This window comes from Seriola aureovittata, chromosome 4 (genome assembly GCF_021018895.1).
Source record: "Seriola aureovittata isolate HTS-2021-v1 ecotype China chromosome 4, ASM2101889v1, whole genome shotgun sequence".
In the NCBI taxonomy this organism is placed as follows: domain Eukaryota; kingdom Metazoa; phylum Chordata; class Actinopteri; order Carangiformes; family Carangidae; genus Seriola; species Seriola aureovittata.
Window position 1 is genome coordinate 30,189,544 of NC_079367.1, and position 28,000 is coordinate 30,217,543.

At 41.3% G+C, this 28,000-nt stretch overlaps 1 protein-coding gene across 2 annotated transcripts; it reads right to left on the bottom strand.

Annotated features, from left to right (window-relative positions):
* Positions 1-482: 482 nt before the first annotated feature.
* LOC130167401 (protein Atg16l2) lies at positions 483-27,941 on the bottom strand. Of its 2 annotated transcripts, none has more exons than XM_056373560.1 (18): positions 25,564-27,941; positions 22,885-22,942; positions 22,668-22,746; positions 21,380-21,453; positions 18,842-19,093; positions 18,028-18,093; positions 17,489-17,581; positions 17,153-17,206; positions 16,829-16,931; positions 14,531-14,636; positions 13,672-13,742; positions 13,494-13,565; positions 12,706-12,826; positions 12,511-12,616; positions 10,260-10,412; positions 10,122-10,169; positions 7,255-7,356; positions 483-6,237 (listed from the first exon to the last, which is right to left on the bottom strand). In XM_056373560.1, the coding sequence occupies exons 1-18, from the start codon at positions 25,751-25,753 to the stop codon at positions 6,144-6,146; spliced, it is 1,842 nt and encodes a 613-aa protein (XP_056229535.1). In that variant the 5' UTR covers positions 25,754-27,941; the 3' UTR covers positions 483-6,143. The 2 variants fall into 2 exon arrangements, with proteins under 2 accessions (XP_056229535.1, XP_056229534.1); XM_056373559.1 differs by having other exon boundaries at positions 16,829-16,934.
* Between the last annotated feature and the right edge of the window lie 59 nt (positions 27,942-28,000).

Here is a 28,000-nt window from a genome sequence, read left to right on the forward strand (position 1 = left end):
TGCACATAGATTGGTACCAGTTTTTACTATAGAACGTTTTAGAACGTTATTTAGAACATATAGTATATTTCATTATTTTATTGTCGGTATGAGAAGTCAATGGTTTTTCAAACGAAACGTATCCACAATGATCCAAACCAAAAACTAGAAATAACTGCACTGATGATGAGTTGCAAACTGAGTGCAAAGGCCTTAAAGTTAGCTCCTGGTCCTGGTCTCAGTAGAGGTATTATGGTGTATATGATCAGTCCTTCAGCTCGGAGCAGTGATCAGTTTCTGTGACCGGTGGTCGATCAGGTCGGAGGCAGCAGCTGCTTCCTGTTTCCTCATTAATGATCTCAGTGTGAAACAGCCTCCAGCGCTGTAGCTTCTCCACCTCATCATCACACTGTATTTTTAAACTCAACAACGACACTTCAACAGTTTGTCATGAAAAATGGCCGGGAGCAGTGATGAGCGAGGAGACGACATGACAAAGGACGGACAAGTAGAAACCAGAGTTTATTAGAGATAAAGACACAGTTTTTTACATCAGCAGAGTGTAAACATCAGATATTAAAAACACTTTTCATCCACTGCTGACAGAATAAGAGAGCATCAGCTGAGAGTCTGCTCTTATTTTATTCTCATCACATCAAGGATTCAGGATCATCTCAGTCCAAGGATTCAGGATCATCTCAGTCCAAGGATTCAAGATTATCTCAGTCCAGTCCACAAACATGGATATTTTATATGACAGTGGCACAGCGAGGCCAGCCCTATAAACGTGAATGTCACCGACTGACTGAGTGAACAAGTTGCCAACGGTTTAGTACAGTGCCCCCTCCTGACAGATGTGGATAGGCAGATACCCTGCCTGTGTAGATTCACACCAGTGTTGGCAGTTACAGTAAAACTATATCATGTGTAATGAATCAATGAAGTAATTTCAGATTGTCCTAACATAGTGAGAAACCCTGAGGTCTGTGCCAATCGTGTCTAGAGCTAAAGTACAGCTAATGCCACAATGATAGTAAACCGTTACTCATTCAAAGTATTTATGGTGAATAGTAAATAAGATGCCATTCATATGCCTGGTTGATGTTCTGCAACATGAAGTTTTATATGATGTAATGTGTGATCGCATTTTAAATGCCAAAAATAATACATTTCTTTATTTATGGCACCATGTTGTTATTAAAGGTAGAAAAAGTATGTATTCACAGCAGCACTTGTTTTAAAATTAGCCCACGCATCAAACTTGCATCATCAGTGACAGTCTGACAGTGACCGACTGTGTCAAGCAGAGCTGCATCTTGCTGCTCTCTGTCTGTACTTGAGATGGGCACTTTCCTTGATTGATCATTGGGAAAATTATCGATCAATTATCGATTAATTATTCATTTTTTATATTAAAAAATGCCTATGGCAGAAAATACTAAAGAGAGCGTCTTTTTCCTCAATGAAATCTTTATTCCAAGAAGAAATTATGGTCCAACAACAATAGCTGAGTTTTCATTTTTCTCTGTTGAAAATTTAAATTGCGCTGCAGTGTAGTGAAATGAATTGCTTCAAGACGCACTACACAGCACAACCACGTTAAAATTCTCAACGATCAATTATCGATCATCGATTAATCATGCCCACCCCTAGTCTGTACATCTTCACTTTTCTCCTTCCTGGCTGAAGAAGTATCAGGATGAGTCCTTTAAACTGACGAATGTTCAGTATTGAGGGCAAATGACTAAAAATCACTGCAATGGTAACCTTCAAAATATTTACCATTATCTGACAATGAAAGTGACAATGTAGAATCCTTCATTTTCCAGCCTCAGTGTTGTTAATCTTTCCTGGCTCATAGTTGGGAGCTGACTGTAGCTGGGAAGCATCATGGACGTAGCATCTGTGACGTCATCCACAGGTTTCTGAAGAGCGGTTTAGAAGCTCAGAGGGATCTGCTCCAGCATCACCAGCTTGGCAGTGTCAGTGGGTTCGAGTCTTTGTGTCACCCGGGGGGGAAAGGTGGGAACCCTAGCATACACTGCCAACAGCATCGTTAGCACAGCTGAGCAACTGAGTGTCTCGGTCGAACGCTAACCTAAGGTTAATTCATTTGCTTGCTAATTAGCTAGTTAACAAGATAAGTTAATAACCACATATGTTAAGTGCATACACAGAATTTCACTCACCTCAAAACACAGGAGCACAGACTTCCTCACGCTCTGTCAGTCAATTTACATAAAAAATCCTCCACAAGAACCAACACCACAAACACAGAGAGGTCACGTTCACTGACTGAATTAGCTGAGGTGACACCGAGCAGATAGCTAGCAGATAGTGACGACACCCACCTGTCACTCAAAGAGGACACATATAACTTTAAGTTTTAATGAAATGTGAACAGTCGTCATGAAGGAGGAAATTAGCTAGAGACCAAAACTGTTCTTGTACCACACTGTAAACATGTTTTTTTCTGCTGTGAAGTTGGACAGTTTAACATGCGAGTCTATTGGGATTGACTCACTGTTGGAGCCAGACTCTGGTGGTCATTAGAGGAACTGCAGTTTTTGTAACTTCAGCATTGAATTCATTTTTCAGCCTCGGAGGTTGATGCTTGGGAAGCACATGGGAGACAAGGGAACTTGACTCGGGTCGTAGCATTTATTTACTGATTAAAGTGCACAAACTTAATTACACCGATAAGTTCACAGCTAGACTGATAACTGCTAAAAACTACCCTTTCTGCTTGACAAGCCCCAGCCTCTGTCAACAGGATACAGTCACACCCATGATAATAACAGAAACAATAGATACATCGGCTGCTAGTCAAACTAGCTTCCAGAGACAATTGCCTGCTACTGCCACAAGAGGGCAGTGAATTACATTTACACACATTGATGTCACAGTTTTTAATAAACAGTCTGGAGAGATAAAGATTGAATCTGGATGAAACAGAGAGATGATTTTACAGATGTCACCAGCTTCATGTGGAGAATTAGATCTCCACAGCATCATCAGACATGTCTGGATGAATGTGGCAGCAGCTGACTGAAATCTTTAGACAGATTTTATTAGTATTTCTGACTTTATTTCTCCATGACGGAGCAGCTCTCAGGTTTGTAGTTGGAGGACGAGAGAAGCAGCATCTTAATGTTTTCATCTTATTTATTTCATTTTTATTATTAATTCTTTTTGTGCATCTTTACAGTGGTACTCACATACAGACATCCAGTTAATTATGTATCATTATGTTGTATTCGTTAAACACAACTTAAAGTACATGTTTCCCTTTTTATTTCATTTTATTGAATTACTCATTTATATTTTTCAATAAAGAAACCATGGAATATTGTTGGCTTTATTCCCTCCGTTCTTCTGCTTTTCTTTATAAAAATGAAGTTAAATTTTTTTTTAAAAAACTTTCTTCATCATATGAACACTGTTTAAATTTTTTTTTCTGATAACTGTTCACATTGAGGTGACTCTCCCTGAAGCCTCATCACAACCTGAACCATCAGAACTCAGGACTGATTAAACAGTATCTCCCCTCAGTTCCAGTAAAACCAATAAAGGTCACTAAAGGTCAAACGCAGCAAAACACAAATACCCTCAGTAAATAAATAACACAGAAAACATAACAGCACCACAAAGAGGAAGACATTTCCCACCACCATCAAGAGTCTCTGACCTGAATATAAATAAATCTGAAGGGTCAGTAGGTTCTGTTCAGGGGAAGCATCAGCCATCAATAAATGAATTCATCAGTTCAACAAGACATTTTTTAAAAATGTGTTAGTGATCTAATGATCAGTGGACGTGTCTCAGGTGAAAAAGCAGCAACCTGATTCCTTCAGGAAAAGGCAGGAAGCTGTGACATCATGAACACTGAGCACTTTAACTACATGGCGTTTAACATGAACAGATCAGATCAGCTGCTTGGAACGTTACAGCAGCTGATATAAAGGATGTAAATCACCCTATTCATGCCCCCCCCCCCCGCCCCATGTTCAGAGCCTCTGGCTGTCAACTTCTCTCTTTGAAGCCACTGACTTCACTCTTCAAAGCTGAGAAGCCAAACAGAGGATTAATGCAGACGCCTTTTAAATGGAAATCAACCGCTGAGAGCTGCAGACCTGCAGACCTGCAGAGCACCCACACTTCAGGGTCTGAACCACGCTTCAGGGTCTGAACCACGCTTCAGGGTCTGAACCACGCTTCAGGGTCTGAACCACGCTTCAGGAGCTGAACCACGCTTCAGGAGCTGAACCACGCTTCAGGGTCTGAACCACGCTTCAGGGTCTGAACCACGCTTCAGGGTCTGAACCACGCTTCAGGAGCTGAACCACGCTTCAGGAGCTGAACCACGCTTCAGGGTCTGAACCAGACTTCAGGAGCTGAACCATACTTCAGGATCAGCTGTCTAACAGTAATCCGTAATATTAACTAATCATTAACTGAAACTAGATGAGCAGCGGATTAATCTATGGGTAGATTAAACAGGTAATGAAAAATAATTTATGTATGTCAGAGGTCAGGATCAACAGCTTTGGAGATGTTTCAGCCAGTTTTTGCTAAAATCAGATAAAAACATTTTTATACCTGATGTTACTGCCTCCATAAATACTTAAGACCTCTGTGAAGGAAACATTTGAAGCTTTTTCAAGACTTTTCCAGACCTGCAGATACCCTGTCTTCAATCTGAGTCTGATCCCTAGTCAGTCTGTAAAGCAGCTGTGCATCCTCACCTGATCAACAGGTTCTCCATAAACCCTCAGACAGACTCGCCTACTTCATCTCACCTGGAAAAAGCAGCAGCGCTATGACAACCATGTTCTCTGCTGCTGAGGGAATCTCCAGGAGATGCAGGCAGATACCTCCACAACCTCCTGGATGGTCAGTCTCACACAGACAGACCTGTCTCCACAGAGCTGTGACTGCCCCATCATCAAGCTCTGGTGTGTTTGCATTTCTTTAGACCAATCAAAGCCTGGGCGGTGCTGAGCCCAGGATGCAGTGACGGTGCTAATGCAAAACAGTGTCAGAGAGGAGCTGTCATCAAAATGGCTGATTCCACGCAAAGAAAATGCCACAAAAAACATGACTGGATGATCCCGATCTTCAGTACGTAGGCTGCTGCTCAGAGGTTGTTGACGTTTACCAGAGTGAAGGGGATTTTTCACAGGCAGAGGAAGTGGAGAGGGAGGAGAACGCAATGGCCCGATGGCAGGTTAACACCGCAGCCTACATCACTAACTAGTCCACTAGACTACCTGATGGAGAGACTACTGAACAGGTAGTTCCCCTTTCCTTTTCACACACTACACCTCTGACTCAGCACAACTCTGACTGGGACTCCACATCAGAAGCCAGACCTGAGTTGTCTGACTCCGACCCCATCCTCTGAACCAGCTGTCTGTCAGACCAGCTGATATCAGACATTAACTGGACAGGAAGTAGGCTCCACGAGTAGTATACAGAGGAGAGCAACATTATTTTTAGTAGCCCAGTCACTGATTTTACCTCCCTGCTCAAGTTTTCAGATGACTCAGCAGTTGTATCAGCAGTGGACAGGACACCTGGTGGACAGGTCACCTGGCTTGACTGTCCCATAGACCAAGGAGAAGGTGGTGGATTTCAGGAAAATCCGGTGAGTGCATCACTGCAGTCTGATGCGGCTCCGACTATTCACCCAACACATCGTACAAGCAGTCCAACACTACTCAACACACTGTCTTCCAATAAGAAACACTACACAGGAAAAAAAAGCAGCAAACGACACCTGCTAAAAATACACACAGACAACAATATAAAAAACAAACGTATAAACAACGGTCAACCTGGTCCTGTTTGATTTACCCCATTGTCTTGACTTCCCTTGTGCTCTGTGGTTTCTAAGGTTTGAGTCATCTTTACGTTTAATGGAAAATGGTTTTCCTGTTTGCTTTATGCTGACATTTCTTCCAACACATCCAGAGTGACATAATGTAAATGTTAGAGGAGTAGAAAGCTTAATGTTGGTAGAAACTCATCCTGTTTTCCCTTAGTAACATCTCTGTTAAAGCAAAAACGTTTGTCCATTTTGTCCAATTCGATGTTCCCTATAACAGCTCTGTGTTGTGAGCGGTGTTGCCGTGACAACGTGAACTCTTCATGGATTGGCTGTTTCAGATGTCGCTCCAGAGGACGGCCCGCCTACTCTTGTCCACGCTGACAACGTATTCACCGGACATAGACCAGGACACAGCGCTGATAGAGGAACTACAGAGAGAAGGCATGGCTGTTATTAAAGGACCAGTAACTCATTATTTATACAGTGACATGTGGAGTCCCTCAGGGAGGCATCCTGGAACCTCTGATCTTTCTATTAAACCTTACTGACATTTACAGGAGAACATTATTCAGTGCATGTATTATCAGTAGGTACACTGATAAAACTTTTTCAAATTAACATAACTTTATTTATATGTCATGCAGAGATGTGTAGAGAAAACCAGCTGAACGTGCTGATGTGGTTTGAGTGTGTGCTGAAAAAACAGGAAAGCACACTCACTTGGCCTCACTATCCGTGAGTCGACGGAAGTCAGGAGAGACTGTTTTTCCGTATTATTTTGTAGATTTTCAGTGAACTAAACTGACTGAGTTTTGTTTATTGGATGGATTGGATTGGACTGAACTGAACTGATAACTTGGAAAACCTGAGGAGGATTTTTTCATTGTCATTTAATTTGAGTTGGACACATACATAGACTGTAAATAAATTTGGATGTAGCCTCTGTGACCTCACCCACGGGGTTCTGAAGAGCAATTTTGAAGCTCAGAGTGAGGTTTGCCACTGTCGTCATCTTGGCAGTGTCAGGGTGAAGGAATTTTGGGTTTTTTACTTTACTTTCTTTTGGTTTTCCTCAATATAATCTTTGAAAACCTATGATGTGTTTTGAGCAAAAATGGATTCATGTGACTGTATGCATGAAACCTTTGTAGGGTTTGATCGTCAATCAGATTTATAAGTCTGAACTGGTGGAAACCACTACATAAATAAATGTAGGGTTAAATTAGTAACAAATGCAGTAAATCGTTTGGCTCTGTCTTTAATAACATGTAGTTCCTCAGGGAAGTGTTCTGATGCATCTGATCTGTCTATTAAATCGTAAAGACTTATTATTTAGATTAAATAAAATCTTCCCAAAGTGAATTGTTTTGAATTGATTGATTCATGTATTGATCAGCTGATCAATACATGAATCAATCAATTCCTCAATCAATTCCTCAAGTTACCTGTGTTTGTCAGGTAGGCGGGTCTCCAGGTTGCCAGTGGAGACATTCCAGATGTAAACGGTACCGTCTGCTGATCCAGCCGACAGAAAGCAACCGTCTGGACTGAAGAGACAGAACATCAGGTTAGACTGAGAGGGGTTTTACATGGAACATGGACCGTAGGGGGATGTGAGAGAATTTCTAATCTCAAAAAGCTGACCAAACCCCACTGAGTTTCAACAAAATGTCAGTGTTTTTGGGTTCGGCCTGTTTGGTTACAGATCGATCCTCACACTCTTGTATTCAGGTTTTATTATTTTCATTATTATTAAGATATTTCTGTCCTCACTGAGAATGTGGACAACATCTAGCATTACCCTGTAAGTTATTGATGAATGAAGCAAAAATATTATCGTGTTGTGTTCAGAATTCAAACTAGGCATTACCAGCTGAATACAGTTTGGTTGGGCCTCACATGTGTGTGTATAGGCTTGGACTGGGTCTCAGGTTTAGGCTTCTACTATCAAAACTACGAAGAACTAAGTCATTGTAGTGCAACAGGAAAAGTCCCATGATCCAGACACAGTTTGTTCTCAAAGACTTCCTGCAGCTGCTTCACAGTAGACGCCTTCCAGTCGGGAGAAATCTGTTCTGGTCTGTATTAAAAAGGAGCTATTTTTAAGTTTTTGCTATTGCTACACAGCCAACATTAGCATTAGCAACTATTTATTACCGGTCTTACCAAGAGCTTCAGTCGTTGTTGTGTTAACAATACAAAAGGTTATAACACGTCTTCTGAAGTTTAAGTTTAATGCTGAACTCACAATATTTGATGCTGAACTCATAATGTTTCTTCTAGGCTGGTGAATAAACAGCTGTTAATGCTAATGTTAGCTATGTAGCAACAGCAAAACTTACATAGAGCTCCTTTAAAGAAGCTGGTCATTCTGCAGGTTTGTAGTTGACCTCATCTACATTTGGATGTTTTATCTGTTGCTGTCTTTAATGAACCTCCAGTTAAATTTACTAAGTTTTTACTCCTATGTAACTGTGCTGTATGAAAAGATGCTGTCATTAGGTGCTAATTCATTGCTGTTCAGTTTATTGTATTAATTACTGGTGTAACACAATCCTATAGTCAGTCTTTAGTAAGTCAGCTGAACATGGATGTGTGTAAGGTTTTTCTTTCTGTATGGTTGTACATTTTGTGTGGTTGTAAATTACAGTACAGTAACTGATCAAAGTACAATTAAACAAATATTTAAAATAAAGTTTCAAATAATAAATTAATAATTAATAGATTTCAGTCAATATTTTTGGTCATTAGGCTTTTAAGAATTCATTCAAGGAAATTGACAACTGCTTTAAAACTACATTATGACAGGTTCTTTCAGGCAGGCACATAGCACCTGTCCTGTGTCAGAATATCATGTCTGAGTTAGAACCAAATCACAGAGGGGTGATGTTGGTAAAATCAGCTGTTACCACACTAACAGCTCAGAGACTGGCCTCAGAGACAACCTAGCAGGGAACCTTCACTGCCTGTATGTTTGTGTAGAAACAAATTTATGTATTTAGTGTTTCTGCCAGAGAGCTGAACAGGCACAAAGCATCCTGGTCATGCTGTTGTCATGGAAACTGCAGAAAATGAAGCATGCAGCATCTCATCCCTCCTCTCTGTCTGTCTCCCTCTATTTTTATCTCTCTCTGTTTTCTGATGGAATTTTCTGATCACAGACATACTGATATGATCAGTCACAGAACCTGATCACCAATAAATAAGACTGAACTTGCTGAAACAACAAAGAACAAAGCAATCCCTCTGCTCTGTGTTTCACCCACTTATCCAGAATGTTTACATCAACACATAAATCAGGTCACTCAGAGCAACCAGGTTACAAAGGCAATCATACAACATGTTTACATGGACTGTAGCGGTCTGGGCCTGAACCATGAAGCCAGTTCTCCTTCGACTGGATCTCTTGAAGATTCACTGTCCTAGATCACCTGGATCCAGGTCCTGGTTATCAACCGGCTTAGTTAAGTCTGGTTTTAATAATCTGACTTCAGGCAGGAGGAGCTGTTAATGAGGAGAGATTCATCAGAGCCATGAATGAAGTGATGAATCTGATGAGGGCAGACTTTGAGAGCTGCAGGTTACTGTGGTCACTGAGCAGGAAGTGATGCTCCACAGGTGAAATGAAAAGACTGTGATCACATCAGTAGTAGAAGAACAAGCTGCAGAAACACTAGAGATGATAAAGTGTCAGTGAGAGCAGGAGTTAAACTGGTCTGTAGTCCAGAGTGTTTCCTGCTTCTGTGTCTGATGATGGACAAACTGAACTGCGATGAAGGTCAAAGTCAGTGAGTTTATAAAATGTATCATTTCTCTATTAAAGACATACGAGTTTAGTTTCATGTCCAGGTCTCAGTCTGCTCATGTTGTTCTGAGTCAGGCTCAAACTGTCTTCATTAACATCAGCTTTAATCGTTGTTACACAGCAACTCAGTGAAAAACTCAGTGAACTCAGGTTTCCAGTGATCTGATTGGTCAGTAGTCAGGCTGTTGTCAGGTTTTGAGCTGATCTTCCGCAGCACAGGTCACCATGGTGATCTATCCCGGGTAACCATGGTGATCTACTCCAGTTAGTAAGTAAGTAAGCCAGATTCGTGATAGCAGAAAACCTGAGTTAAGGCCATGGTTCAGGTCCCTGGCGATTGTGGATATGTTCACATGTAGCAGTAACAAGATCTCTGTCCCACCCCGGATCTTATCATGGAGCAGAAGTTTACTGATATTAACTGTAGTAATAATACAAGATGTCACAATCACAGAAAGAAACCATGTCTCTGTAATCCACCACCTAGACTAAAAAAACAGAACTCACCTGATCACAGCCTTGGTGCTGTCGCTGCCACATTTGAAGCCCTCAGCTCTGACAGAGGCAGAAACACACAGTCATCAGTCTGTACCACTGTAACAGCTGTTCAGAACAAACACACCTGTTACACTGTGACGGTTCTACCTGAAACACATGCGGTCATTGCTCCACCTCCTCAGGTCTACCAGCTGGAGGCAGTCATCACGGCAACAGCTGAGCAGCTGGCGATGGTCGGAGCTGAGGTCCAGCGAGGTGACTTTACCCTGAGCAGGAAGTTCCTGAACACAGCTCACCGCCCTGAATCACAACACATCACTTCAATTAATTTCATCAATCTGGTATTCATTCACACTCAAACTGTTTCCTCATTTACTAAACATTTCCTGAAACGGTTCCTGAAAAAGTTCCTTGGAAGAAGTTTAATTGGCTCTTTTCCAATTAATCACAAGCAAAACCTAAACCTTCTCACTGAATTGAACCTGAGACCAGATGCAGAGACATGGAGCCGCTCTGTCAGCTGAGCAGGAAAAAGTGTGACAAACAAACACTTCAACATATGTGTAGAATACAGCTTCAAAAAACAAATGTGTGATGAATTAGTGTTTGTTTCCTAATGGAACAAATGGTGGATGAAGAAACTGTCTCTGAGCTCTGGCTTCATAATTTAATGCTGAAAACTGAGTTGAAGACATTTATGGATAAAAAGCTTATCATCTTTGGATTCTGGCCCGACTGTGATGTGTCTCAAATCAAAGCCAGGACCAGGTCTTTCCAGGACCAGGTCTTTCCAGGACCTGTGAGATAATGTGTCACTGATTAACAGTTTCAGGTCGTCAGTAGTTTGTCACTTTTAACCACAGAAAGTAAATACAAAAACAGACTGTGACCTCATCATGTCACACCTCACCAGCTTTCAGATGTGCATTGACCAATTAGAGAACATATATGTGATGATGTCATTAGTTAACAGGTAATAAAACTGATTTCGTTTCAGACTGTTTGATTGGTTTTACATCATAATTTATCATGGAAAGTGTCATTGATCAAACACTGCAAATAGAATGTGCCATGATCATCATATTATTAACATCCAGCCAATGTCAGAGATGTTACTGTCCAATCAGGAGCAGGGAGGGTGGATGTTAGTGTGTGATTGGTGAACAGAACTGTCAATCATCTGCTGTGACAAACTCTGCAGGGAGGAGGTGTGTGTGTGTGTGTGTGTGTGTGTTACCGTGTGTGTGTGTGTTTGTGTGTGTGTGTGTGTGTGTGTGTGTGTGTCCGTGTGTGTGTGTCTGTGTGTGGGTGGGTTATGTAGGCTGAGCTGTTGCTAGGTAACAGAGGAAGACGAGGAGTCGCCGTGGAGATGGCTGGGAGGATGAATGAGAGGTGTCAGGGGGTCTAAATTGAAGCCATCAGTCACAGCAGTTGCCAACAGAGACACAACTCCACTGTGTTTCTGTTTCCACAGTTTCTATTATGTTTCTATTATGTTTCCAGTCCACTTGATAAACACAGGATATTTCATGTTTGCTAATGTGTTCGCTGGTGAAGCTGCCGTTCAGCTTGCAGTCAACAGAATCTATTAGAATCTGATTCCAATGATTCTACTGAAGGAAACTGAAGAAAAACCAAGAACAGCTCAATGTTACATCTGATGATGAAGTGGAGAGATGAAGTGGTGAAGGAGTGATGTGGTGAAGAGGTACAAAGGTGAAAAAGGAAAGACTGTGAGGTTTTGAAGGAATTAAGTGGTAAGGCTGTAAAGTGGTTAAGGACTGATATGTTGAAAAGTGAGTTAGTTAAGTGGTGAGGTGGTGAAAAAATGAAGAGGGAGTGAAGCAAAAATAATGAAAAGGTTATGTGGTGAAGCAGTGAAGGGGTGAAACAGCTGTAGTGAAGTGGAGAGAAATACAATGATGAACAAGTTTAAAAGACTGAGGTGATGAAAGAGTGAAGTGATGACAGAGTGAAGTGATGACAGATTGAAGTGATGACAGTGAAATGATGAAGGAGTGAAGTGCTGAAAGAGTGAGGTGATGACAGATTGAAGTGATGACAGAGTGAATTGATGAAGGGGTAAAATGATGACAGAGTGAAGTGGTCAAAGAGCGAATTGATGACAGAGTGAAGTGGTGAAAGAGTGAAGTGGTGAAAGAGTGAAGTGATGACAGAGTTAAGTGGTGAGAGAATGAAGTGATGACAGAGTGAAGTGGTGAAAGAGCGAGGTGATGACAGAGTGAAGTGGTGAAAGAATGAAGTGGTGAAAGAGTGAAGTGATGACAGAGTGAAGTGGTGAGAGAATGAAGTGATGACAGAGTGAAGTGGTGAGAGAGTGAAGTGATGACAGAGTGAAGTGGTGAGAGAGTGAAGTGATGACTGAGTGAAGTGTTACCTGGTGTCCCAGACCCTGATCTTACAGTCGTAGTGTCCACTGATGATACAGTTCTCAGAACAGACCAGGTCACTGCAGTACGACACCACTTCAACTACCTGCACACCTGCACAGACAGTTCCACTAGTCAATTAACAGTCACGGACCAGCCATTGATCAGTTATAGATCAGTCATCATTGATCAGTGTGACTCACAGGCAGCTCTGTGCAGGTCCCACAGTCTGATGGTTCTGTCTGCACTTCCTGTCACAACCTGATGAAGTGAACTGCTGAACCTCGCTGCTGTTACCTTCCTACTGTGACCTGTCAGAGTCAGCTGAGACAGACAGGTGAGAGAGAGAGAGAGAGAGGAAGGTGAGATAGAGACAGAGAGATAACATAATGTGTGTGTGACTCTCAGTATCAACAAGTACATTTATTTAAAGTATTAAAAGTAAAAGTAAAGTAAAAAGTATACAGTATGTATGTATGTATATACTCTGTATATATGTGTATATATACACACATATATATAGGAAGTATATATATACATATACATGTACAAACACACACACACACACACATATATACATAAAATTAAATACTGTGTATATTACAGTCTATCATTAGACTGTGAGCACCATGTTATTACTATGGCTGCTCAGGTGGAGCTGATTTAACTGTTTTATATCAGACTACAATTCATTATTTTCATTTATTAATTAACTGATTCCATTGGTTGTTTGGTTTGTAAAACTTAGTGACACCTTCACCATGTTTGTCGATCTGTTTTGTCCAACCAACAACAGAGTCAGAACCTCACAATGATTTAAATCGATTAAAATAATTCAATTAATTAAAGGAAAAACAGAAAATCTGTTTACATGAAAAATGACTCGAACCATTAACAAAGTCATTGTCATTAATGTTCTGTCAATCAGCTGATCAATTAATTAACAAATCATCCAGTATTTTCTGAGATAAATGAGAGGAGTCACAGTTACCTTGGGAACGGAGTCATCCAGTCGCCACAACAAGGCCGACTTGTCGTACGAAGCTGCAAGAATCCTCAGACCCTGAGAACATACATGAGAGTGAAAAACATCAGACTGTTCCTTTAATGAGTCTCATCAGAGTCAGAGCTCAAGTGAGTCCAGATTCAGGTACAGAGGTTTTACTCACCGTGGGGTCAAACTCGATGCAGGTGATCCCCTCTGTGCTGCCATCCAGAGTTCCTCTATGGGTCAGCGAGCCTGGTGACATCATCATCATCATCATCATCATCATCATCACCACCACAATCATCATCACCATCATCACCATCATCATCATCATCATCACCATCATCATCGGCACATCATCATCATCATCACCATCATCATCACCATCATCATCATCATCATCATCATCATCATAATCATCATCACCATCATCATCACCATCATCATCATCACCATCATCATCATCATCACCATCATCATCATCATCATCATCATCACCATCACCATCATCACCATCATCACCATCACCATCACCATCATCATCACCATAATCATCATCACCATCACCATCATCACCATCACCATCATCATCATCATCAAAATCATCACCATCATCATCAGCATCATCATCCCCATCACCATCATCATCACCATCACCATCACCATCACCACCATCATCATCATCACCATCATCATCATCATCATCATCATCATCATCATCATCATCATCATCATCATCACCATCATCACCATCATCATCATCAAAGTCATCACCATCATCATCAGCATCATCATCACTATAACCATCAACATCATCACTATCACCATCACCATCATCATCATCATCATCATCATCACTGTCACCATCATCATCATCATCACCATCACCATCACCATCATCATCATCACCATCATCATCATCATCATCATCATCATCACCATCACCATCATCATCATCATCATCATCATCATCATCATCATCCTCATCAGCTCAACATTCAACCTGATGGTAAGAATGAAAACAGCAGAGGTCAGTTTACCTGCTCTGACCTCCCACAGTTTGATGACCCGGTCTGTTCCTCCAGTGGCCACCAGGTCTGAACTGGAGCTGAACCTCACTGCGTTGATGCCTTGCTCATGGGCGTCCTGAGAGAGACAGGACACTTTCAGTGTCTCATACATGTGCTGAATGTTTGAAGATGTTTCAGAGTGTCTTCTTCTTCAAGGTTTTTCTTGATGCATTATCACCTCTTGTAAACCACACAAACATTTATATAGTTTATATGGTTTGCAGGACACCCCTGCATACAGGTGTGTTGTTCACCTGTATGCAGGGGTGTCCTGTTGGGCCAAACCACACACACACACACACACACATACACAAACTACAGCCAAACCAGAGCCTGTCATAAAGAAACTCTTCTCCACTGCAGCTCCCTGAGACTCAACCTGAAAAATCTAAAACTGTTTTTACAGCTGATTTGTAATTTTTGGATTTCACTGGTATTAACAATAACAGAAAAGTGATTAAAAAAACATTAGTGTATTCTTAGGAAAAATTTTGTATAGATTGTGCATGACACAAATACATATCACACAGGACAGGGTGAGAGAGGGACACAACAACAACAACAACAACAACAACAACAACAACAACAGCAAATTAGGCATTCCACAATCCCGTTTTTTTTGCCGCAGATACTGATACCGATCATCTATGAGTTTGATCGGCCGATCCACAGCCAATACCGATCATTTCTGTCATGCATTGCAGATGCCGTACATCTCACACACTTTGTAAAAGTTCCACACAGCTGACGTGTTGCTGACGGGAGGCGGGACTACACTGCACAGCACACAGTGCTTCTCTCAGCCACAGACACCAGAGTGTTAACCACAGGTGTTCGGTTTGAAGGTGAACGGTGAATAGAAGCATTAATGCTGATCTACTGATCACTGGTCAGCCTGGTTCAGACATCATCTCTGTCACTGTGTTAAATACTCACTGATTGAGTCAGAACTGAACCTAGACCTGGTCTACATGTTGTTCTGATTAAGTGTGACGTCACTTCCTGAGGATATCATTATCTCACTCCATAAATCCACTTAAAAACCAGAGAGAACAGAGGATGCAGAACTTCCTTCAGAATCCTCCTGTTTTCAAAGTTCCTCTCCCGACATGTTTTAAACTCTGTAAAACTCCTCTCCTATGATTCATATTTAGTTGAACCTGGTTTTCACATATAAAAACTGGGGCTGAAGCGCTTACTCTTACTTCCTGATTGAGAAATGTGGATCAGGCCTTGAGCCCCGCCCACCACCTGCCTGCTCCAGGTGGACAGGTGAAAGAGCAGAGAGCATCAAGATGGTTAGAGGAGGAAACATCGGAGAGACTCAGCCACATGTTTGAGCCTCAGTCAGACCCAGACTCAGAGGAGGAGTCTGAGACCAGAACCAGAGACTAGCAGACGGATCAGAACGGTTAGCGCAGTTAGCATCTTTTATTTGTTAATGTTGTTTGTTAGCTTGTAACTGTCGGTGGCTGACACAGTGTTAGTGGTTGTTCTAATGCTAACTCTCTCTCTGTACTGACAATGTTTCAGGTTTATTGAGCCCCGCCCCCTGTCCCCACAAGTCGACAGGATTGGTTCCTTAGGTTTGTGATGTATGAAACCCTGGCTGTCTGAATCTGTGTTTATGAGACTGTCATTAGTTCACTGCAGACAGGAGCTGATCACAGCTGATTCGGCTGCTGTTAATGGGACAGAGTTACTGTAGGAGCCAAAACTTGTAGCAGAGCAAACACCTTAAGTCGACACGTGTTTCTTATCCTATTCACACAGCTCATTCCTACACCTCATGTAGATCACAACAAAAAAAGGGTTTTATTGATCCAATGTCCTTCATCCACAATAAAGTTGAAAATAAAACAGATGAACTTGATATAGTCCACAACTCGATCCACAACATGGTCAGAAGAACTGTGCGGCTCCACTCCGCCTCCCTTTTTTCTACAGAGCTTCTTCCAATTGCCACAACTTTGATACAGAAGTTCTGTACTGTCACAAAGTGTCCTTAAGTTTCACAATCTAGTGTGTTACTATCACACTGTGTATTTATAGCAGTAACAGGTAAACAGATATAATTTCAACATCAAAATGTAGATAATACAAATAATATTTGGCTGCAAATAAAATTTGAATCTTATAGTGACTACATGTGAACAGATACAGGTTGTAATTCCAGGAGAGACCAGGTGTCACACTCCTGATGCACAGTGTGTGTCTTTGTTTGAACTGTAAGATGTGTATTGAGTGTGTATGTGTTGTGTGTATTACCAGTACTTGTAGAGCTCTAGCAGGGACTCTGGCTGACAGGCAGATTCTTACAGGACACATCAGATCCTCCTCCAGACTGCAGACTGAGTGACCACGCCTCTTCCTGCTGACATCACCCCCCACCCCACCACACACACACACACACACACGCACGCACGCACGCACGCGCGCGCGCGCACGCACACACACACACACACACACACACACACACACACACACACACACACATATAAATGCTGTTTTGGAGTAGCTGACTGACCACAGAACCCGCTCCAACAATAAAAACTCTTAGAGTGAGACCTGGACCAGGACTGGAGGACTTACTCAAACAGCTCTTTGATGGAAGAGAGGATTCTCGGGGACGTGGCCGACGCTGACCTGAGAACAGAGAAAAACCTCGTAAAGACTGTCAGAACATTAACACTCAGGTGTTCTCAGATGTATTATTCAGTCATGCTGACTTATACTGGTTATACTGGTAACTAAACTAGTGACCAAGTACTCTGCTCTAATGAGAGATATGTGTTTCGCTAACTGCAGCTGTATTATTAGAGTTAGCTGGGAAGACCTCACATCACAACACTGTTAAAAATAAAATGAACGTAACATAATAATAATAATAATAATATTCTTCAGAGGGATATTTTCCAGATATCAGACCTGAAGAGTCTGGTGTGTCTTGGTTCTGTGGAATCCTGGTCCTGGTTTTCCTTCTTTGGGGATGTGGATCTGGAGGTCGGAGCGCTGGAGGGGCTGACACACAAAACACACCGACATATTTACACTAAACATGATCATCATCATCACACTGAGGTTTGTCCACAGACATGAGACACTGACAAGCATCCGCTGTTTAAATTAAATTTAATTAAATTAAAGCTTGGAGGAATTGTCTACATGATGCAGATGAATGACATGGCAGTGGGTGGATCTCGTCACAGTGTGTATGTGTGTGTGTGTGTATGTTTAAAAAAAAGTCTTAGATTTTTTTCAATCAAAGATGTTGCATTTATATATCAGTTCAGTTTATTTCAAAATCTTTCAACCTTTTGTTGGAAAGTCAAAGTTGTTTTGTCAAAGATATTCAGTAATATTCCAATGAACAACATGGCGGAAAGGTGAAGTACTGTTCAGCGTGAAAACCACATGTCTCAGTCTTTGTGAAGTCACTGTTAGACATGAGACCAGGTGGAACATACCTGTCTATAGTGACCTTTGACCTGGCAGCAGTCTGCAACTGCTTCTGCAGGTTCGCCTCACGAGCTCTGATTGAAACAAAGAAACGACATGTTAACCTCACAGCACAGTGTGCAGGTGTGATGATTAGGTGTTTTCAGATGTGATGAACAAGTGTGTTCAGCTGTGTTTAGGTGTGATGAACAGGTGTGTTCAGGTGTGATGATCAGCTGTGGTCAGGTGTGATGAACAGGTGTGTTCAGGTGTGTTCAGGTGTGATGATAAGCTGTGTTCAGGTGTAATGAACAGGTGATTTAAGGTGTGATGACCAGCTGTGTTTAGGCGTGATGATCAGCTGTGTTTAGGTGTGATGAACAGGTGTGTTCAGGTGTGATTATCAGCTGTGGTCAGGTGTGATGAACAGGTGTGTTCAGGTGTGATGATCAGCTGTGTTCAGGTGTGTTCAGATGTGATGAATAGCTGGGTTCAGGTGTGATGATCAGCTGTATTTAGGTGTGATGAACAGGTGTGCTCAGACATGATGATCAACTGGGTTCAGGTGTGATGAACAGGTGTATTCAGGTGTGATCAGGTGTGATGATCAGCTGTTTTCAGGTGTGATGAACAGGTGTGCTCAGACATGATGATCAACTGGGTTCAGGTGTGATGAACAGGTGTGTTCAGGTGTAATGAACAGATGTGTCCCTAGTGTGATGATCAGCTGCGTCCAGGTGTGATGAACAGGTGTGTTCAGGCATGATCAACAGGTGTATTCAGGTGTGATCAGGTGTGATGATCAGCTGTGTTCAAGTGTGATGAACAGGTGTGTTCAGGTACCTGGATTTGCGTTCGTTGCGGCTATTCATGCGGGCAGCGGCTTGCTGCTTCAGGTGGATCATGTCCTCCAGGAGGTGTCCTTCTCTGACCTTCTCCTCCCTCAGTCTTGTCTCTGCCTCTCTCTGTCGCTCCAGTAAAGTGTCGTACTCCCTCTTCAGCGCCCTGTTCTCCTCCTGAACCTGCTTTACCTGCTCCTGCAGCTCCTGGCAGCCATCAAACACACCTGTGAACCGACATTCCTCCTCCGCCAGCCTGATGAATGAGAGAGGGGGTAGGGGGCAGGTGAATGACTTAAGGACTGATGTCATCAACAACAGGGTAAAGGGTCGGTTTACACAAAGTAAAAACCTGACCGCCTCATTTCTGTCAGGCAGTTTTATATGTCGAGGTTTTCAGATTCCTGCCTCCACATCAGATGAGACATCAACATCTCTTTATAAAATAACTAGACCACTGACTACATCTGGCTTTTAGAGAATGCCATCAAAATATTTTAATAAAACTGTCAGAAAACAGTCTGATTATTAAGGTCTGATGATCTGTGAGAATATCTGGAAATGTTATATTAAATATTTAGGAATATATTTTCATATTTCTACATATCTGTGAGTAGCACCACTAACAATAAAACCACAGCTATTCATCAACACCTGTGTGTGACTGATCTAACACCATCAGCGACAAAGGGCTGTGGCAACAGACCAAACCACAGCAGAGCTTCTACAGCTGGACACACATGGAACTGGGATGTGGATGCAGATGTCACGAGAACAGGCCACACCTGGGGACAACGGGACAGGTCGGCTCAGGACCAGGATGCCTGGAGAACCCTTGTTGACAGCCTGTCAACCTGCCTGTCTCAGGAGGGCTGCAGTGGTTTAGTCAGACTCTTAAGACTTCGAAAAGACTGAAGTCTGACACCCTCTCCCATCTAAAGACAATGAGTCATAAGTCACAAGTTTGTAAAGACTGAGGATCCTGCAGAGTCACTAAGACCCATTTCAGATTACTTCCCATAATGCTCCTGGTTGTAATTTACAAGAAGAAAAACAGTTTTTTGTGCCTCTGACAGTCAGAGCCGGAGCCATATTGTTTTCAGGTTCCCCGTTCATTCGTCTCATTCTCGTGAACATGATACAACACCTTGAGGGAACTGCTTCAAATTTGGCATAAACATTCACTAGTACTCAAGGGTGAACTAATGAGATTTTGGTGGTCAAAGGTTAAAGGTAAAGGTCACAGTGACCTCACAAAACACCTTTTATACTTTTTTATATAAATAGGGCAGTAAATTACATGATGGCTGCAAACAGGCATCAGATCCTTTATGGGACAGAACACTTTTCTGAGATCAGATGTAAGGAGAGAGATCACTTCACTTCAGTATAGTTTGAGTCAAGCATCAACCTCCAGGGCTGAAACATGAAGCCATCACTGAGGAACCAAAGCCTGCAGTTCCTCTAGTGACCACTAGAGTCTGGCTCCAACAGTGAGTCAGTCCCCATAGACTCCCATGTTAAAATGTCCAACTTTACAGCAGAAATAAACATGTTTACGGCCTGGTTCAAAAACTGTTTTAGTCTCTAGAGCTAATTTCCTCCTTCATGACGACTGTTTATATAACTCACCTGTTTACATTTTATTAAGGCTTAAAGTTATGGAGAGTTGAGGGCGTGGCCGCTATGAGTGACAGGTGGATGAGTGTATAATTGCTACAAACCCACATGCACCGAAGTCTCAGCTCCACACATGGCCTGCCTCTTTGACCATTTTTGGATTAGCTGGGAGTTAGGGGCGGAGTCAGACACTGCCAAGATGGTGACAGTATAGCAGCTCACTCGATGGATACGTCCATCTTTATTTACAGTCTGCGGTTCTAGTTGGAACTGTTTCTCCTGTTTCCTGACAGAATGTGTGATTTAATTTGAGGAAATAGTTGGAATATTTTGAGAAAAAAGATCAACAACACAGTATTTTTTAAAACTTTGTTAGGGTGAGTTACAACAAAGTATTATGATTTTACTCTTCAGTAGATCCACTGTTTGACTATAACCATTTCTACTGTTGATGGTAGTTTTCCAATTAAACATTTACAGGGATTTTGTTCGTGGAAACAGGTTTAGAAAAATAATTTTCAAATGTTCAAACTTTTGATTTGGAGGATTTTGTGGGTTACTTAGTAGAAAATCCATCACTAGAAAAACAACAGAGAAGTAAAGTGGGTGATTAAATGTTCTGTCATTTAATCATTTGTCCTCTTTCATGGCTTAATTTAGCTTCTCTGTTCGCTCCTGTGGAGACAGTGATGTGTCTTTAACCTGAGAGCAAGAACCATTAATCAGCACCTTCACCTGCTGACACCTGACTACGTTGAGCCAATCAGTTGAGAGGATCCACCGTGACTGACGCCTGCTGCCAGTCGTGTTTTACCAGCAGCTCATCTGAAACAGCCTGAGACCTGAGTTGAGTCAGAGCTGCAGCTGACAGGTGAGCTGACAGGTGAGCTGACAGGTGAGCGGGTGCAGCTGTGTTACTCACCTGGCATGCTGCTCCTCCAGAACACATTCTTTGATTTTAATCTGCTGCTGCAGCTCCACCACCTGATAGGCCAACTGAAACAAGACAACAGAACAAGAGTGAGGAGGACTCTGTCCTGGTCATGTGTCATATGACTCACAGGAGTTTATTCACACAAGTGTCTTTTCATGTTCCTGTTTCCAGGCTACATCAGTCTGAGTTCAACTGGACTGAGTTCAGTCCAGTATGTGTTCCTGTATCAGGTCTGAAAGGGAGACGTGAGCAGGTGCATGCAGGTAAAAACAACAGGAAGGTTTTGTAGTTAGTTGTCTGAACATCATGATCCACCGCGATTCACAGCTGATTCAGTCTGACCACAGAGCAGTGAAATGGTTGATGAAACTAATATGGTCTAAAAAACGAACACTGACCGAATCTATGGCAACATAGATACTATATACTGTATACATATACTTACTTTTTTAAACCCCCCCCCCCTGTACTGTCAGTGCACAGTGTTTTTATCCTCACATGTCCAGCCCATCAAACATCCTGGACTCATTGATTAACTGCCACTGGATCCTGAGTCCCCTTCAGACTGGTTTCTACTTCAGCTGTGACTCCATGTTTATAGATTTATCAGAAGCCGGAGTCGATCACGCCTCTGTCAAAGATGCCTCAACCTGGGTCAATTATTTGTAGATCAGATCAGCATCAGTGTGTGAAGGTCTGGACAGCTGCAGGGTCCATTTAACTGAGATGTGTTTCCATGCCTCCTCTGTGAATGGTGAGAAATGAACTACAGCAGAAGCCTCTCTCTGGTTGTTGAAGCAGTTTTTCCCTCAGTTCTGGATTTCAGAAGTCTCATATAAACACTCTTGAGGACTGGACTGGACTGGACTGGACTCCACCACATTATACAGACATAATAACCTTGGGCACTGATTCATATCCAAACTAAAAAAGAAATGACTCATCTTGGCTGCTCAGGTCCGGACTGAATGGGCTCCATTGATTGGTTGACACCTCTCTCTCTCTCCTTTAGCCAAGTGAATCCTCCATGAATAAATAAAATAGAACCATCTGGAGAGTTCTAAAACCAGGATCTGAGGTTTACATATGTAAACATGTAGTCCAGACCAGGACCAGGACACTTGTGTTCAGCTTTCCACCACATGTTGAAGCGATGGTGACGAGGTGATACTTTACAGCAAATACACACATTTAAATGTTGTGTACACGTCTTGCTGTTGTTTAGTTGGAATTGTTGTGTGTTGTTGGTTGTTGTCAGTTCGGTTTCTGCTCTCACCTCTCCTGTAGTCTTCTTCAGCTGGTTGTTTTGGTGGAGCATAGAGGAGATGGAGCTGCTGCTGTCGGAGGAGGGATGCCTGAATGCACAAAACAAACATAACCTCAGCATCATCACACAAACACACACACACACACACACACACACACACACACACACAGTCTGAACTTACTCTGTACAATGTGTGTCAGAGCTCAAGTGTCTCTAGGTGAGTTACCTGACAGAGCAGCTCAGTATTCCTTTGGCCAGGCTGGTTTTCTCCAGCAGCCGAGTGTCTGAAAAGAAACGACAAACACGATCAGTGAAGTCCTGATCCTGATCCAGGTCCTGGTTTCTACCTGACCAGTGACCTTCTGCCACAGTTAACAACACCTCAGCTGTAAACAGTTGTGATCATTTTAAGTCACAAAGTCCCAAACACAGAAAAAGTACAGCAAAAACTCAATATTAAATTAAATATTGAATTTCTTGCTAGTTAATGCAGTAATGCTAGTAATGGATGCTAGCTTGTCAACAACAACTGTAAGTTATGCTAACATTAGCTAGAGAGCTATATGATGAAAAATGAAATAAAATAAACATAAAAAGACAGAGACACCAAACTCCATTCAAAATGTGACACAGTAAAGATTCTGTGTCTGGTTTTTCACATTTCAAGTAAAAATCTGTTTAATATTGATTGAAAAACACAGAATGGGAAAATAAACATTTTGCTCATTTTACTTTAGTGTCTGATTTGATTTTAATTCTGTGACAAAAGTTGATTCTTTAGCTCTTTTAAGTCAAATGAAATCAGTTCTTTAAGCTAATTTTTCAGAACAACATGCTTTCCGACTTCTCCTGAACCCAGATAAGCTTCATAACAACAACTTTACTTAACGGTGAGTTTGAACCTTTAGTTGGTATCAGTGGATATTTCCCTGCAGGTCAGAATAATGTGATCAGTGGTTTCTAGTCATGTATGATGATGGAGCGAGATGTTTCATGCGTCAGCATCATGCTTCCCATCACCAGCTAACAGTGTGCAAACCATAAAAGCAGCTGTGACCAATAATAATAATCTGTCACACATGAGTCACCTCTCAGAGGAAGTGGAACAACATAAGGTTTAGTTTTCTGACAACTTCCTGTCTCTGAATGGCAACAAAATAAAGGAACTTGTTTAATGTGAACAGAGTCAGTCAAAACATTAATGTAACCTCTGATAACTAAAGCTGGATCTATGGTGGATGCAAGGCGTCAACACAAGTCTCTGTAGATAGAGTGAACAAAGCCAATGATACATCAAGTCTGTTGAATAGTTAACAGGAGTCCTGTCTGCAGTAAACCTTTCTGTTTATTGGAATGGTAACCAGTTAGGACGTCTCTGAATCAAACTTTGTTCACATCTTCTATTCTATAGTTTTTAATGACAATGCTCAACTCCAATTTAAAAAAATCTATTTGCAACAAACTTTGCTTTAACAGGTGTGGAATCAAACAGGATGCCTCTGAGCCGAACTCTATTCAGAAAATATCAGTTTATTACTGGATGATGATCCTAATGTCACTGTATGCAGAGTTTATGAAAATAAAGAATTTCTAATTCCAGGGTGCCAAATCAAAATCCTCGGCTTCAGCTTTGTCATTAAAAACTATAAAAGATTTTTGAACCCAGTTTGGTTCAGAGATGTCCTACCTGGTTACCACTCTAAAAGACAGAGACAGTATGCTTGTTAAGTGGGATTTATTCAATAGACTTCAGCCAGAAGTTCAAAACAATGTAATTCATCATTGGCATTTTGATTTCAGAGCTGACAACTGACACAACTCAATCTCAGCCTTGTGATTAGAAATCATTAACTAAGCTGAGATTTTTTTTTGTGGGGTTTGGTTTCAAAAATCACATTTACAGGATTCTTGTTGTTACTACCTGGGATTCAGACCATAACAGACATGAAATAAAATAAACACAGTTCTTTTGGATTTAGTTAGCTATCCTAGTTTAGTCCTGATGCAATAAATGTCTCTGAACCAAATTCTATTCACAAAACCTAATTGGGAAAAGTTGAATAAAGTGAGATTATTAAGAATAGGAGTTTGACCCAACACCAATTGAAGAACTCTACAGGAGCGAGTAGCGCAATAAACCTACAGACAAATTTAAAGGGAAAACCAACATAAAGTGTCTCAGTAAGGTGTTGTGTTGCTCCAAGTCTCTGAACTCTACTGGAGGACGAACCATTCTTCATAATTATATTCCATCATTTGGTGTTTTGATCTAACATGTCGCTCCAACATCTCACATAGGTGTTCATCTGGGTTGAGATCTGGTGACTGTGAAGGTCACAGCATATGATCCACATCATCTTCATCAGACCATCAGTGGCCCGAGAGACAATGTCATCCTTTTTCTACACTCATTTTTCAGGTTTTTCCTTAAATTTGTCATTGGCTGTGTTTTCCCCAAGGATGACACCAGGTAGCATTTCTTTCTAAATAAAGTTTGGCTCAGCTCAGTTTAAAGAATCCTACTGTGTTTTCCATGAGATAAGCAATCAGGTAGAATATCTGTGAACCAAACTCCACTCGGAAAACATCACTTTAAAGTTGGATTTTTGATTTCAGGGATGACAACTGAAAATACTTTACTGTAACTGTAATTACACTGTAATGATTAAGTGATAAATAAAGTGCTACTTTACTTGCCTTGACCGGAGTAGATTCAGTTTTTGTTGTTAACTAAACTTCAAACTATTAAATAAACTGATTTCCAAATGGAGTTTGGATAAGAAAAAGGTTAACTGGGTTTTCCATTAGTTTGTAGCAACATAAATGTGGAGCACACTGAGCGTGAACTGAAGCCAGCCCATTGTAGCTGTGTTCAAACAGATAGAAATGTACTTGTCCGTCGTACAGAAGCGGATTAGATCCTGGAACATGACGTGCTGACTCAGGTCTCGGTTCTTCAGCTGACGGACGATGTCTCTCTTCCAGGTCTCCACCGACCTGCCGCTTCCTCTCGGAGCCAGGACCCGGCCGCTCCGCTCCGACACCACGGCTGAATCTGTCATGACACCGCGGGAGTTGACTGTCACAGCGGCCATGATGCCCGCGGCCCGGGCTGCTTGACGCTCTGTCCGCGCTGATAGACGCTCACGGCCCCGCCAGATGTTACAGACAGCTCGGTAATAACGCTCCGGCTCCTCTGACCACCGCCATGTCACTCTCCTCTTTCCTGTTGTTGTTGTTGATGTTTGTTTGTTTTCTTTTCAACTTTTTCTCTCTTCTGATTCGTCATTCTGACGGGGGCGGTGGCTCATGCTGCCAGCTGCCGGGTGTGTTAGCCAATCACCGCCCGCCTTCGCGTTTCCTGTTTTGACTTTAAAGAATTAAAAAAATTATACAAATGCAGCCCACGGTACACACCACCTGAAGATTTGACCTGTTTACGTCATCATCACTAACTGATTTCTTTTCTGTAACGTAATGTTGAATGTGCAGAATCCCTGAAGTCCCAAAATGCTGATTTTTTTTTTAACAGAGTTTGTTTCAACGTATGAGGAAGAAAGACAAAGATTCGTCTGTTATGCCTGCAGTGAACTTGTGAGTGTTAACCTGAGGCCTGTACGAGGAAGCAGGATTTGAGTTTATCGAGGTAACTTCAGGTTTAACTCTGAGTTTTCAGTCCTACGACGGTGGTTCACTTGTTACCATGGTAAATTACCATGGTAACTTACACTGAACTCCTAACCTGCTCAAGCGCAGGTTAACTTTGAGGATCAGATCAAAGCCTATCATCCGCTAAACTACTGACCAATCAGATACCTGGAAAAACGGAGTCATCATTCATACAGGATCCTGACAGGGACAAAGGAGTTAAAGTGAAATATAGTGATCAATAATAACGAACAATAAAAAAGAATTTTATGGAATAATTTTCCTGTTCTTCTTAAAAAAAATGCTCGAGTGTTTATCACGCTAAATAAATAGCTTATATAAAAACTTATAGCTTCATTTTAATTGAACAAATGTTCTTTAATCCGACAGGACTCCTGACAGTGATGAAGCTTTCACTCTCTTCTTTATAATAACATGAGGAGACTCTGTGACCACAACTGGAAATAAAAACCAAACCTCTGATGTCTTTGATTAGAACAATTAGCCACAAGCTGTTAATTATTTCCATGATTAAAAATGAACATTTCATACGGTCTGACTCATCAGACATCAACTACTTCTCTCCTTTTTTCTTTCTCTCCTCTTTGCAGCAGAAAGTCTGACATTAACTTTAAATGTTTTCTCTGCATCACGTTCGTAAGTTTGTTCATCATCAGACAAAAGAGCGAAAATACTCAAACGCAATGTTAATTCATGCACTTATTTACAATTATAATATTAAGAACTTCATTCATGGTTCAGACGTTGTTGCGTATAACTAAAAACTCCGCCTCTTTCACAGGAACGCGCTCGTAACCGGACAGGTAAACCCAGGGTTAACTGAGCCACTTGGTAACCAGCTTCGTAGTGCAGGTTGTCCAGGAGGGACAATGTTAGGTTCAGTTAACCCAGATAACTAAAAGTTATCCTGGATATGTTGAACTTGCTTCGCAGTAAAGACCTCTGGTGTGAAACTTTCAACCAAATTCCAATCCAAAAACATCATTTGTTTGTCAGATGTGTTTCTTGTGGATGTACACAAAGATTTTGTTTTTGGCCTAACGCCATTGAGACAATCTCTTTAATCAAGATTTAAGAATCAAATTAAAAAACTAAAATTAAAAATATCTTGTAAGAATTAGGGGCTCAGTGTGAATGTGTTACATTCATACAACACATTTGAAAATTAAGTCATTTTGTGCTGGTGAAGTTTATAGAAGACCAAAAAAAACAGCACCTGCCACAAGGGCAGAAATGTGTTTTACTACTAGAGTATTTTTTCAATTTAACAGGATATTTTTCATTTAATACTTTTTTTATATTTCCACAACAAAAAAAGTTTCCTAATAACATCTAATCATGTTATTAAAAGTTATTAATAATTATTAAAACATTACATTTATTAGTACTCATTCATTATATTTGCTGTAATTCGTTGTTTAATCCAGAAACACAAAGTAACTGAAATGTTATTTTTCAGATATGTAAACTCAGGTCTCGAAAAAGGTGAAGTCGAGACTTCAGACATGATTCACCTGCTCTGCACAGTTTTTTTATTTTAAATTTTTTTTAAATTGTGGAGTATTTTTTCCTGAAATTACATTATTTCACTTATTTTCTGTTTTTATTTTTTCTGTTTGTTGGTCTAGTGAGTATTTGGCACTGTTCTGTGATTGTTGTTTTATGGCAGAATG

Coding starts and splice junctions, on each gene's coding strand:
- LOC130167401 (XM_056373559.1), bottom strand. CDS start 25,753: ATGGCCGCTGTGACAGTCAACTCCCGCGGTGTCATGACAGATTCAGCC. Junction 17,207..17,488: donor AGACACACCAGACTCTTCAG/GTCTGATATCTG, acceptor CTCTGTTCTCAG/GTCAGCGTCGGCCACGTCCC. Junction 13,743..14,530: donor ACTGTGGGAGGTCAGAGCAG/GTAAACTGACCT, acceptor TGATGTCACCAG/GCTCGCTGACCCATAGAGGA.